Raw genomic sequence first — 15,179 nt, 5'->3', positions numbered from 1 at the left:
TCGTGAGAATCTGGTAGAGCTCCTGGCAGTAAAACTCACAAGAGTGTGGGGGGCCTCCTATGACTTGGTCCCCCTGGAGTGCCTCAGCCTCTACACGTTGATCTATTACAATACAGTTTTCCCTACCCTGGCACTGGTTGCCATACAGGTTTCTGTTTGTGGGTTTCTGTGCTGATAAGTTATGATTCACTGTACCCACCTGTCTTTCTCTGCCATGTTTAGGCCAACAGTTTGCCCTGTGACCTCACTTCCCTGACCCATCTAACAAGAGTGGTTGAGTTTTCAGTTCACTCAGCTTTTCGCTTGTTGTTGGGATGCGTCGGTAAATTCTAATCTCTTTACACGCCGCTCCTGAAACCGGAAGTCTTCGATATTCAACCTTTAAGTGTACGGTTTGCACATGCAAACAGATAATTGCCGATTTGCATGCCAAATGGTGACTTTCACTAACAAATTTCCATTTTGTTCTCAGATGTGTGTCTTCTGCTAGGAAAAAATGAAGCCCTTTACAAATGCGACAGAGTTAAAGCAGCTCACAGAATGTGTGCACCTAATTAAGCATAATTAAGACATCCTACAAAATAAGTTTCTGAGGTTTTTTTCTCATCATATTTCTTAGGAACAAGCATGGTTCTTCTCATCAAATGCAAGTGTATATCTGACTCAGTGCGTACAATGGACTTTAGGGTCCCTCTAAAAAGAAGATGGCAGAAATCAGTTGTCAAGTGAGCTTCATGAATGGAGAAACAAATCATTTCTCTTAAAAGCTGATGATGCCAAAAGCTGTGCTAATTCCTGAGAGAAGACAAATATTTGAATTACAATTTTGCCTTCATAAGAGACATCACCAAATTTCAATACATGAATGTTGAATTTCTCTATTTGAATTATGAATTTTTAATAATGAAAGGCCTTTGAAACTTTTAGTGTATTTTAGAAGCATTCGGTTCTGAGCTTTCTTTTTTAGTATGTCTGTTTATGAACCGTATTGGAGATAAATGTTGAAATATCCAGTAACAGATCTTTAATGACACCAACAAGTAACCAGCTTCAGATTACGAATGGAAGTAGACAGAGAAGGCTTTGCATGGCACAAGAGTCTGAAGCTTAGACATATAAGAAGGAGAGACAAAATCTTGGTTCCAGAGGATGTTTTATAGACCATCCTTCTTTATGACAAGTCCTCCCTAGTATATAATTATTACATTGTACATGATGTTAGTATTCATCCTCTTTCTTTCCTGATGTGTTCTAACATTCTCTGTGAGCATTCATTTTAAAGTTTCAGCTTGGCGAGGAATACAATTATGGAGACTGACAAGTTTAAACCATTTACTTAATATCACTTTCTAAAATGTTCAGAAATCCCAATTAGCAGTTTGCCATCATAACTACATCTCAATTAGTTAATAGAACTTGCAGGGGCCATTATCTGTAGACAAGTCACAGTCAATATGTGGACTTCGTGCATCTCAGGGAATTTCTTTCCTGTGCCTGATTCAAAATTGAAAAAAGAACTGCACAATGGTATGTTAAAGGATTGCATTTTAGGAAAAGATTTTTTTTCCAGAAAATTACAGCTCCTTGAATATCATGTCTTGGCATCCACTGATTTGAGTTGGGGAATTTGCTAAGCATGGAGGTACAAAAGGAAGCTAATTTCTACTTCAAGGTTCCCAAGTTTCTGGCAGAAATCTGAAGAGCTTTCCTCTGAACACCATCTCTGGGGAAGGCTGCTTTGCTGATATTTCTTCTCTTTTTTTCTGACCTTTTACTTCATGTTAACATACTCTATCCATCATTTCACCTCCTCTAGTCTTAGGGTATAAATCAAGGTCTATAAAGTTGTTCAATAACAAATTTTAATTGCCCTGGAGGAAAAGGGGATTTTTCTCTCTTGAAAGCCAGGAGGAAATGGTGGCACTTACTTCTTGGTAATTTTAAAACAAGAAAAAGCAAAATTTATATTCTTGAAAATTAATTCATCTGGACCTTTATTTTCCTTCAAAGTTTACTGACTGAAATGATAAAAAAAAAATGGGTAGATTCAGAGCAAGTGAAATGCTGCAATCAGATGTGGTTTGAGCTTTGACATTTTACATTTGTATCTTTTGGAAAGACTTTCTGTAGGAATCTCTGGTATTTTGGTATGTATCCAAGAGACATTATGGTTCATATGTTCATCCATAACCATCCAAAAGAAAGCCAAATATTGTTTCAAAGGCAAGCTTAGCTGGATTTTCTTACCAAACTGTGGATGTTGAAAGTTCAGCTAGGCCACCCAAATTAAGGTTAAAGCTTCCATATCAGGATGAAAATCTCCTTAAACTTTTTTTTTTTTTTTTTTTAGATTTTTTTTTTTTATTTTTTCCTTTTTCTCCCCAAAGCCCTCCAGTACATAGTTGTATATTTCTCGCTGTGGGTTCTTCTAGTTGTGGTATGTGGGACGCTGCCTCAGCGTGGTCCGACAAGCAGTGCCATGTCCGCGCCCAGGATTCGAACCAACGAAACACTGGGACGCCTACAGCGGAGCGCGCGAACTTAACCACTCGGCCACGGGGCCAGCCCCTCCTTAAACTTTTTTTTAAAAATTATTTTGTTGAGGTTATATTGGGTTATAAAATTGTATAGATTTCAGGTGTACATTGTTATATTTCAGTTTCTGTTTAGACTGCAATGTGTTCACCACCAATAGTTTTCATCCATCACCATACATATGTGCCCCTTGACCCCTTTCACCGTTCCACCACCCCCTTCCCCTCTGGTAACCACTAATCTGTTCTCTTTATCCATATGTTTGTTTAGCTTCCAAATATGAGTAAAATCATACAGTGTTTGTTTTTCTCTATCTGGATTATTTCACTTAAGATAATAGCCTAAAGGTTCATCCATGTTGTTGCAAGTGGGACAATTTTGTCTTCTTTATGTCTGAGTAGTATTCCATTGTATATGTATACCACATCTTCTTTATCCATTTATCTGTAGATGGGCACATGGGTTGCTTCCACATCTTGGCTATTGTGAATAATGCTGCAGTGAACATAGGGGTGCATAAACCTCTTTGTATTGCTAATTTCATGTTCTTTGGATAAATGCCCAGTAGTGGGATAGCTGGATTGTATTGTATTTCTGTTTTTAACTTTCTGAGAAATCTCCATACTGCTTTCCATAGTGGCTGCTCCAGTTTGCATTCCCACCAGCAGTGTATGAGGGTTCCCTTTTCTCCAGATCCTCTCCAACATTTGTTATTTCTTGTCTTGTTAATTCTAGTACCCTGTTGGGTGAAGTGATATCTCATTGTAGTTTTGATTTGCATTTCCCTAATAATTAGTGATGTTGAACATCTTTTCATGCGCTTGTTGGCCAACTATATATCTTCTTTGGAAAAATGTCTACCCATATCCTCTGCCCATGTTTTGATTGGGTTGTTTATTTTTTGTTGTTGAGTTGTGAGTTCTTTATATATTTTGGAAATTAACCCCTTGTTGGATGTCTGATTTGCAAATGTTTTCTCCCACTTGGTGGGTTATCTTTTCATTTTATTGATGATTTCCTTTGCCCTTCAGAAGCTTTTTAGTCCTTAAACTTTTTTGAAATGTTGATTTTCATTGTTTGTCCGTTTCTATAGCCTTATAAAGTTAGTCGGCATATAGCTTTTGTCAAGTGTATATTGTCTGCCTTGAAAACATAGAACCAGTAATATGATTTCTTTTATGACAAGGGCAGCTTGATATCTATGTCTTGTATTATATATTTCCACCACATGCAGTGACTATTTTGTGCCCAGCTGGACATTTTTAGAGTTGTTATTTTCCTTTTTTTTTCTTATTAGGTAGAGATGTATTGATCGTAATAGATAGAGATGAATTTTAGATAGAGAGCTGGCCTCTTTAGGTCTTTGTAGGTCCTCTATAGTAACAAGATGACCTGGCTTCTTGTCGTAGTTCTGACATCACATCTATGTGACTTTAGGTAACTCATTATCCTCTCTGAGCCAATGTTTCTTCATAACTAAAAGGAATTAATAATTTCATCTCTTGCAGGATTATGAGGAGTATATGGGGGAGGGGAATATATAAGAAAGGGCATGATAAAATAGATGTAAATGAAAGTAACCACTGCCTAAAATCTTCAGCCAGAGCATCCTGAAAGATCTTGAGGGAAAGATGAGCTGCTAGGAGATGCATCTGAATGGATGATGTTATTATAGAGCCAATTATTTTGATTAAAAAAAAAACAAATCAGGAAACCTATTTCAAAGTTCTACAGAACACATTGGATTTTACATGAATGGTGTTTCCTGGAGCTGTGAAATACATAAGATGTTTTCTTGTGGGTGATGCCGTCTACATACTCAGAATACAGGTTTCTTGATTTTCTCAATGGGAGTAGGGCCATTGACAGAGGCTGGAAGGTCTTATCAACACATGTAGTCAATTCTATTATGTGTTAGACACTATAAGCAAAGAGTAGGTCTATAAGCTTAGGCTAATCAGAAAAATAATAGATCAAACAATTGTTTTGAAAAATTATGACATTTCTGGATTTAGGGCAGAAATGGAGTGAGATTTGCAGGAATCATCAAGACACTAATTCTATTTCTGCATTTTCCATATCTAAAACTTTTTGGCTATTAAATCTATTCTAATAAAGACCTACTTCTTCTCATCCAAAGATCCTGAGTGGAAGTTTTAGGCAAAGATGGAAATTAGAAAATACACTTTACTAATGTGTAGGTTCATTAAGACATTGGTGGCTTGAAAATTTGTCTCAAGTTTTATCTGTTGAACCAGAATCATTTTCATTACCAGGCTTATATCTTGTCTGAAGTATTTTTGTCAACAATAATTCACTCAAAACAACTATGATGGTTCAGTAAATGATCCATGTTTTATGAGTATTTGCCAAGAAAATCTTCCCAGAAACTACTTCTACTACTTTGTCAAAGATGAGCAACAGCCAGGTGGGACCAGAGACAGTAGAGATAAGACGAACTGATAATTCAGCCACATCTTGTATATGAATGTTAATTATCTTGTCTGAAAAACAAGGAAGAGAGGGAACTGTACAATGTCTCATTCCAGTCTTTGGAACTAAGATCAATCAAAGTTTGAGCCTTTATGTGACCAGAGATGACGTAATTGTGTCTCACAGATACAGTCTGAGATTCAAATTGCTGAGACAGAGGGAAACTGATTGCCTGTGTTGTCTGGCCTTGGAGTAAACTGTTGAAAATTGCTTACAAACCATTGAAAATCAGAGGTATTGGGAAACTTCAATGCGTGTTATCTTGTTAATGCCTCAAGAATACCATCAATTGCAAGCTCTCTGAGAACATTCCATGGATTTTCAAAATGTCATTTTAGATTTATACTAGTTAATGAACCATACAGGAATTCTCTAAAGTAACATGGTTAACCTCATCTTTAAACATGGCAGAAAAACACCAAAAGGGCACATAATTTGTTTAAGGCAATCCATCTAGCACAGCATTTCTGGATCCTACTTTTTCTTTTAGTCTGCTGCTCCATGCTGAGGTGTGAGATGGCAGGTCACAATAATCTCAGCATCATTCTGTCAATTTAGCTAATTAAACTGGAGAAATATCCATCTCAAGCACACCCAAAGAGAACATTCAGAATGCTCCTGTACAGACATTAAAAAATACGTCAACCTGTTTTCCATTGCCATAAATCTAAAGCCCTTGCATATTTTATATATTTGACCTTTTTCTTGCCAGTAGTTCTCAACTGGAGGTGATTTTTATCTCCCAGGGGACATTTGACAATGTCTGGAGACGATTTTGGTTGCCAAGACTGGGGGCAGAGGTACAGCTGACATATGGTATGTAGAAGCCAGGGATACCACTAAACATCCTACAACACACCAGAGAACCCCCACTACAAAGAATGATCCAGTCTAAAATGTCAATAATGCCAAGGTTGAGTTAAGTCTCTTGACCTGAGCCTGTACTCCAATAGAGATGACAATTGTGAAAGAGATACACTTTCTCTGACCTTCTCAGGGTGAGGGAATCGAAAGAATGTGAGACAAAAACATTTTGAGGCTCCTCACACGGACGCGTGAGTGAATATTCCCCTCTAAATGGTGTTACGGCATTTCAAAAACATAAAACAGTTGCCAGTTGTCTCTGAGAATAAAATATAGCCGTAGGAGATGATGCCTTTATTGTTCTAAAGGTCAGGAAGACCTTGGTCATCTCCTTGAAAAGAAACAAATATATGCTTTGTAATAACCAGTGCATTTAGCGGCTTCATAAACCTAACAGAACAGTCAAAAATAAAACCTTTCATCTAAAATTTAAGCATTTCCTGAAAACAAAGAAGAGTTGGGCTTGCTTTCACTTGAGAACTATATCATTTTAAGACTTCTGGCAACAGCCGGATCCTTCTCACCACAGTGAAATGGCTTAATTTATCTTACATCTTAAAATTTTGGTAAGAATTAGGTATTAAGCATTTTGTAACTGTTTGGGGAATTTTAAAGGTTATGAAGTTCTGAATAACAGAGTCTCATGTTTTCCCACCAAACTTTTCCCAGCAGTGAATATATCTGGATCTTATTCTGGTTTTTTTATTCTTTTTTTAGCTTCCTGAAATGACTCATGTTCAAACACGGCGACCCTGGTTGATGTTTCTCCTGCAGAATTTTGGATTGACCCTCGGTTGGCTTTCTCTCTTACTGTTGGCTATATATGAACAAAATATTAAAATATAAATTGAGTCTCAAAATCCCTTAAAAATGAATTTATGCGGCCTCATTTTGTTTCTTTTGTCATACTCTATAGTGATGTATAAATTATTTTTTATCTTAGATGAAGTATATCTTTTAGTTCATTAACTTATTAATTTTATAATGCAATTTTGTTTTTGTAGAATATAAATGTCAGGTTGTCCTTCATTGAAATTTTTAGTCTTCAACACCATGATGAAACTTATACCTTTTTTAGTAATTAGTAAATTCTAAATTAATTAAACTTGCAAAAAATATTGTTTCTCTAACAAAGAATGTTTGTTTGTAGTATTTGAAGTGGACAGATGCCTGTTGGGATAAAATCTTCTGAAATTTCTTTGATGTCAATTATATATTTTTTTTCCTGTGGGATTATAAACCATAAGCAAACTAAATTACAAACAAATGTAATAAAGTCTAGTTTTAATGTGATGGTTTGTATTACCTCCTATTCCTGGATATCAGATTCTGAATCATCTCTAACAAAACCAATATAGTATATATAACCTGGAAGCATTACTCAGGGGCTCATAAATAAGCAAACTTGGGAAGCCTAAAGAATAATATGTCAGCATTCTTCTATATAATCACCAAATGAAATCTGTTCTAGGCAGAGAGCTAGAAACAAAAGATGGAGTTCAAAAACTTTTTAAAGAAGGTTTGAGTCAGGCAGTAGATTAATGCATAAACTCACACAGACCCAACAGAGTGTGTTTATGGGAATAATATTACTGACAAGTGAAATGTATTTTATATCCTTTCTGAGGAAACAGAGGACCCTAAACGTTATCTCAGTAGATAAGTTCAAGAAATGTACAAGCAACATTACTTATAACCTAGAAAAATTATTAAAATAGAAAATAACTCTGGCTTTAGTCATTTTTCTTGGAAAATAGATGCTTAATATTTTTCTTATTTTTTAATGATATATCTTGACAAGGGAAAAAGCCCAGTTTGCTGCCAAAATGACTCATAGCACTCAATCAAATACATCTCTCCTACCTCTTACTCACCACTACATAGGTATTCGTTCCCATGTCCCACCCAAACACAATCTTTTTCAACCTCCTTCCTTTGATGTCAAAATGAGGTGGGTGTCTTCTTCCGTTGTCGTTAGAGCTTGATTTAAGGGGACAGCATGATAGAGCACAATAATTCTCAGACTTTGGCATACGTTAGGACCAACCGGAGGATTTGTTAAGATGTAGACTGCTGGGCTCCATCCATAGATTTCTCATTCTGTAAGTCTGTAGTGTGGCCTGACACCTTCATTTTGAACAACTTCCAGGTGATACTGATGCTGATGTTACTACTCAGGGCACCCATCTGAGCTCCAGGTGTGGTGGAAATCAGGTGCACCTCGCTTCCAGAATGAGCAGGTGCACAACTCTGTTCCCCAAGAGTTGTATGATTTTGATTAAATTAACACTCTGCAAACCTCAACGTGAGTTCCTAGGTTGAAACTCCCTTCTTCCTGGCCCCTTGCCTTTGAGTTGTGGGTCAGTCGCAGGAGTTCCTAGTGAGAAGTCCCCAGAAAGCACTTTATTCATATTTGCCTTGAAACATAAGCAGACGTGACATGTAGAACTTTGCCTTTCTTTTGTTAGAGAATAATTCATAGCTGAACAAAAACTCTTTTGTACAGGTCAACATGGTGTGGAGGTTGCATACAAGAAGCACCTGGCACCATCTGCATTTGGGTTTCGGTGACCAAGTTCTGATTTTGACATTAAGCCTTAATTTAAGCCAATTTAATGAGAAAAGCTCTGATGGATGACTTTGTTCTGAGTTCAAGTTTAGAGTAGTTTGAAGCTGGCTAAATGAAAAATTTTAGTGTGAGCTACTCATTCCATAACCTCCAAGTTGGAGTGAATTTAATTTGACCCTAGGGTGAGGTTGTGAGTAGGGTGCAGAAGGGCTTGAAGGGAGCCTGCCGTTGGAAGGATTTGGAAGGACATCCTCAGTGAGTATTTTGCAAGCCTGTCACCAGTGTGCTGTGGTTGTAAGCAGAGACCTGGCCATCAGAGGTCATCCTGAGAACTGTGTAATATAGTGACTCCTGAGGGCACCTTGCTAGGCTCACCATTCCTCCCCAACGCTACCTTATAAATGGCTCTTTGCTAACCCACGTCAGCAACCCAATAACCTGAGATGGACCTCCAGCCACAAGCAATCTTAGAATTGCTAGAAATTCTCTTTTCCTCAAAATTGAATGGTAATAATAAAAATGTTATGACAACTATTAGCCTTCTAAATATGGACAGAGTCTAAATTTGGGATAGCTGAACATCGTCATCCCTTTAAGTCATCAAAGTTATGTTACTCACTGAGCCTTGGTAAGTCATAAATGATGTTTTTCTTGAAACAAGATTTCTCAATAATGTTAGAGTATTTCTGTTTACTAGCCCTATATTTAGGATTCCACTATATTTCTACTAGGTGATTGATTTGGTTTTTAGTCACTGAACTAGAAATGCTCCTGGAGAAAAAAGTCAAAGAGTCAAACATACAGAATTTGTACTTGAACATCCATCACCCACTGACAGGGCCGTCTTTAGGGAAAGAGGAATTGGCACCATGTCACCATGGGGCTGAAAGCAGGGCCTGGGAAGATGGGTCCACTGCTGAGTGCTGACCAGGACCAGAGTGTTATACAAATGTGCCCATAAATTACAGCCTATACCACTGCTCAGCCACCCCTCCCAGAACCCAGACTTTAGAGGCAAGACTGTGCCTCTCTCTGTAAGACACACCTCTCAGGATACTGCACATTAACAGCTTCCTTTCCTAGTCAAATCTGGAGGGGAAGGCTTAGGTCATGAGGCAAATGAGCCAATCACTAGGGCAGACTGAACCAAGCAGGTTGAGGCTCTTGTGTTATCACTAAGCATTCAGGCTCTAAACTGGAATCTTGGTTCAAATCTCAGGAATGTCATTTAATAAGCTTGCAACTTCTTTGAAGAACTTTTATTTATGTAAAATAGGACTAAAAATAGACCTTACCTCATAGGACTGTGGTGAGATCAATGTGGGATATTTACTGCTCATGAAGCACTTAGCACAGTGCCTGGAGAATACTAACAGCTCAGTAAGTATTAAATCATCATCACCATCCATATCCCCTTCTTTCATCACAGTTTCACAGTTTACCTCGCAGGGCTGCACCTCAAGTCATAAAATTGTCTTTTCTTGATGGAGAATGGAGATCAAAACTTTTTACGTCTCTAGAATTTTCTACTGAAGCCTGCAAACCAGTACCCATCAGTCCTTCAAAGCTGTCCTTATGTTGTTTCACCTTGACTCATTTCCAGAGCCGCAGCGATGGGGGCCCCTCTGGTTGACCTTACTCTGCCCATCTCCTTGGAAAGCTTTTGTTCATGTGTCATACTTCTTATACTCAGTGTGTGCCCCTCTCTCTTATTCTTTCTCTCTCGTAATAAGCAAAACCCTATTATATTCCATTCCAATCACACTTCTGAGAATGTGGAGGTTGAATAATGGAACCCGATGAAGAGGAACCTGTCTGAGGTCACGGTTGTTGTCGCAATTTGATTTCAACTCAGGGAGAGCAAAAAATATTTCAACTGATTGCCCCTGTTGCCTTTGCATCTGCTGAGGGAATGAAACCAGCTCTGAAAAGAGTCCAGCCCTGTCATGGTAAACAGGGTGTCTGCCCGCTGGAGGCCTGGCTTGTTTAAATAGAGCAGACGTCCTCCAGCTGGGAGCATACACGGCCTGCCCTGTACAGCGAGGGCACCATGGACAGCGGTGCTCTTCTCACCCAAGGGCTGCACACACCCGTGCTAGTGCCCCTCAGTAAGGGGAGATGAGCCCCACCTTGCCGTGCTTTTGCCTTCAAAGGTACCTCTCAACTCAGTGGAAATTGTAGGAAGGTTGAGAACCCAAAGAGACTTTCCCAAATCCAAAGCGATCTTACTCCACACACCATGGCTTCTTTGAACGGCTATGAAATGTGTTTGCACATCCCCTCTGTGTACCCGTCCCACCCCTCCGTCACCCTACCCACGCCACAATGTTCAGTCTCAGAGACAGATTCTCTGTTTTGCGGACCTTCCACCATGCACTCTGCAGCCCGCTTTGCAAAGCCTCTTGTTTCTTGGACACTTTCTTCCATTGTGTAATAAACCCTACACCTCCCTATTCATACTGAACAATATCAAAAGGGATCTTCTTCTTCCCCTGCCCACAGAGACAGGTGCTTTGTCCAGTTGCGACCCACCTGGGCTCCCACCCCTTCCTATCTCTACCCTTGGCCTCACTCAAAATTTTGGAAAGTAGCAAGGATTTCTGGCTTACAGATTAGGTGTATCTTGTGATCAGGATTCCCCTTGAATATCGAGCTGTGCAAGGTGCCCATAGACTCAGCCCTCAGCATCACATAATATTGGTGCTGAAACCAACTTCAGAGGTTTAATTCAACTGTTTGGTTTTATAATTGTGATGGAATAACAAACACTTTTATAGCACTTACTATGTGCCAGATACTGTTAAAAGTGTTTTATGAGAGTCATTTAATTCTCATGAGAACCCTGAGAGTGTACGTCCAATGCTATTTTCATCCCCCTTTTACAGATGAAGAAACTGAGGCCCAGAGAGTTCAGTTAAATTGTCCAAGGTTGCAGAGCTAAAGCTGGCTGGCTCCAGAATTTGTGATCTTAATCCCTACATCACATGGCCTCTGCAGAGAGGAAACTAAGGTTTGGAGAGTCTAAATGATTGTCCAATTTCTTATCTCTGTAAAGGAGTTGATCTATGACTTAACTCCAGACGTCTGACTTCTAGTCCAGCAATCTTAACAATCCTCCCGTGACCTGCCCAATTAAACCTTCTCATCTATAAGGTCTAGGTCATTTGAGGTTTCTGTTACTATTCCAGTTCATAGCAATTCCTCCCTCTGAGGATCTACGTCTATGCAACAAGTTTTTCTTATTGAGAGATAATTGACATATAATGTTATGTTAGTTTCAGTTATACAGCATGATTTCATGTATGTCTATATTGTGAAACAGTCACTACAATGTCTAGTTAACATCCATCATCATATATAGTTACAATTTTTTTTTCTTGTGACAAGAACTTTTAAGATCTACTCTCAGCAACTTTCAAATATACAGTAGACTACTCTTAATATAGTCACCATGCTGTACGTTACAGCCCTAGGGCTCATTTATTTCCAACTGGAAGTTTGTACATTTTGATCCCCTTCATCCATTTTGCCCACCCCCAACCCCCTGCATCTGGCAACCATCAATCTGTTCTCTGTATCTTTGAGTTTGGTCTTCTTTTTTTAGATTCCACATGTAAGTGAGCTCTAAGGTATTTCTCTTTCTCTTTCTATTTCATTTCACATGATGCCCTCAAGGTCCATCCATGTTGTTGCAAATGGCAAATTTTCATTCTTTTTTATGGCTGAATAATATTTCATTATGTATACACACACACACACACACACATCCACACACACCACATTTTTGTTATCCATTCATCCATCAACGGACACAGGTTGCTTCCATGTCTTGGCTATTATAAATAGTGCTGCAAAGAACATGGGGGTGCAGAGTTTTCTTTTCAAGTTAGTGTTTTCATTTTCTTCGGTTAAATACTCAGAAGTTGAATTGCTGAATCATATGATAGTTATATGTTTAATTTTTTGAAGAATCTCCCTACTGTTTCCCACATTTCCCAATTTACATTGCCGTCAACAATGCACAAAGGTTCCCTTTTCTCCACATCCTCACCAACACTTATTTGTTGTCTTTCTGTGCCTAGCCACTCTAACAGGTGTGAAGTGATATCTCATCATGGTTTTGATTTGCATTTCCCTGATGATTAGTGATGTTGAATACCTTTTCATATACCTGTTGGCTATCTGTATGTCTTCTTTGGAAAAATGTCTATTCAAATCCTCTGCCCGTTTTTTAATCAGATTGTTTGGTCTTTTGCTATTGAGTTGTGTGAGTTCTTTCTATATTTTGGAGATTAACCCCTTATCAGATATATGGTTGGCAAATATTTTCTCCCATTTCATAGGTTGCCTTTTCATTTTTGTTGATGGTTTTCTTTGCTCTGCAGAAGCATTTTAGTTTCATGTAGTCCCACACACTTCTTTTTGCTTTTGTTACCTTTGCTTTTGCTATCAAATCAAAAAAATTATTGCTAAGACATGTCAAGGAGCTTACTGCCTATGTTTTCTTCCAGGAGTTTTATGATTTCAGGTCTTACATTCAAGTCTTTAATCCATTTTGAGTTAATTTTCGTGTATGGTATAAGATAATGACCCAGTTTCATTCTTTTGCATGTGGCTGTCCAGTTTTCCCAACATCATTTATTGAAAAGACTATCCTTTCCCCATTGTAGGTTCTTAGCTCATTTGTTATAAGTCAATTGACCATATATGCATGGGTTTATTTCTGGGCTCTCTATTCGCTTCCTATGATGTATGTGTCTGTTTATATGCCAATGCCTTACTGATTTGATTACTATAGCTTTGTAAAATAGTTTGAAATCAGGAAACATAATGTCTCCAGCTTTTTTTCCTCTTTCTGAAGATTGCTTTGGCTATATTTGGAGTCTTTTGTGGTTCCATACAAATTTTAAGATTGTTTTTTCTATTTCTGTGAAAAATGCCATTGGAATTTTGACAGAGATTGCTTTGAATCTGCAGATTGCTTTGGATAATTTTAATGATATTAATTCTTCCAATCCATGAGCATGGAATATCTTTCCATATATTTGTGTCATCTTCAATTTATTTCATCAATGTCTTATAGTTTTCAACGTACAAGTTTTTCACCTACTAGCTGAAATTTATTCCTAGGTGTTCTATTCTTTTTGATGCAATTGTAAATGGAATTGTTTCTTAATTTATATTTCTGATAGTTCATTAATGTTTTGTAGAAATGCAACAAACTTTTGTATGCTGATTTTGTATCCTGCAACTTTACTGAATTCACTTATTAATTCTGAGGTTTTTGGTGGAGTCTTTAGGGTTTTCTATATGTACTATCATGTCATCTGCAAATAGGGACAGTTTTACTTCTTCCTTTCTGATTTGGATGCCTTTCATTTCTTTTTCTTACCTAATGGTTCTGGCTAGGATATTCAATACTATGTTGAATAAAAATGGTGAGAGTCAGCATTCTTTCTTGTTCCTGGTCTTAGAGGAACAACTTCCAGCTTTTCACTGTTGCGTATGATGTTAGCTGTGGGCCTGTCATATATGGCCTTCATTATATTGATGTACATTTCTTCTATACCTAGTTTGTTGAGAGTTTTTGTCATGAATGGATGTTGAGTTTTGTTAAATGATTTTTCTGATACTATTGAGGTGATCATATGATTTTTATCATATGTTGAAGTGGTTTATCACATTGTTTGATTTATGGACGTTAAGCCATCTTTGAATCCCTGGAATGAATCCCACTTGATTGTGGTAAATGATCCTTTGAATGTATTGTTGAATTTGGTTTGCAAATATTTTTTGAGGATTTTTGCATCTATGTTCATCAGGGATATTGGCCTATAATTTTCTTTTCTTGTGGCATTCTTGTCTGGTTTTGGTATCGGGGTAATGTTAGCCTCATAAAATGAGTTTGGAAGTGTTCCCTTCTCTTCTGTTTTTTATAAGAGTTTGAGAAGAATTGGTATTAATTCTTCTTGGGTTGTATGGTAAAACTCACCAGTGAAGCTGTCTCGTCCTGGACTTTTGTTTGTTGGCAGATTTTTGATTTTTGATTCAATCTCCTTACTAGAGATTAGTCTGTTCAGATTTTCTAGTTGATCATGATTCAATCTTGATAGATTGTATATTTCTGGGAATTTATCCGTTTCTTCTAGGTTGTCCAATTTGTTGGCATAATTGTCCATTGTAGTCTCTTATGATCCTTTGTTTTTCTGTGGTATCCATTGTAATGTCTCCTCTTTCATTTCTGATTTTGTTTGAGTCCTCTCTCTTTTTTTCTTAGTGAATATAGTTAAAGGGTTGTCAGTTTTGTTTGTTTTCAAAGAATGAGCTCTTAGTTTCATTGATCTTTTCTATTGTCTTTGTAGTTTCAATTTTATTTATTTCCTCTCTGATGTTTGTTATTTCCTTCCTTCTACTAATTTTGGGCTTCGTTTGTTCTTTTTCTAGCTCCTTGAGATGTAAAGCTAGATTGCTTATTTGAAATCTTTTCTGTTTCTTGATGTAGGCATTTATTGCTATGAACTTACCTCTTAGAACTGCTTTTGCTGCATCCCATAAATTTTAGTTTATTATATTCCCATTTTCATTTGTCTCAAGGTATTTTTTAATTTTCTTTGGATTTCTTCTTTGACTCAGTGGCTGTTCGGTACCATCTTGTTTAATCTCCACATATTTGTGAATTTTCCAGGTTTCGTCTTCTAATTGATTTCTAGTTTCATAC

The 15,179-nt window shown here is 37.6% G+C and overlaps 1 protein-coding gene across 3 annotated transcripts in view; it reads left to right on the top strand.

The window, feature by feature from the left end:
* The window catches only part of SLC39A12 (solute carrier family 39 member 12), a 77,112-nt gene extending 69,928 nt beyond the window's left edge, over positions 1–7,184 (top strand). For all 3 annotated transcript variants that reach the window (XM_014846031.3, XM_070501009.1, XM_070501008.1), the window contains exon 13: positions 6,610–7,184. In XM_014846031.3, the coding sequence (XP_014701517.2) occupies positions 6,610–6,738 (129 nt within the window). In that variant the 3' untranslated portion in view covers positions 6,739–7,184. The remainder of the gene's footprint in view (positions 1–6,609) is intronic.
* The last annotated feature ends 7,995 nt before the right edge of the window (positions 7,185–15,179 follow it).

Source organism: Equus asinus, chromosome 29 (assembly GCF_041296235.1).
Source record: "Equus asinus isolate D_3611 breed Donkey chromosome 29, EquAss-T2T_v2, whole genome shotgun sequence".
Classification (NCBI taxonomy): Eukaryota; Metazoa; Chordata; class Mammalia; order Perissodactyla; family Equidae; genus Equus; species Equus asinus.
The sequence above is the reverse complement of the archived record's forward strand: the minus strand, read 5'-3'. Positions and strand labels throughout refer to the sequence as shown.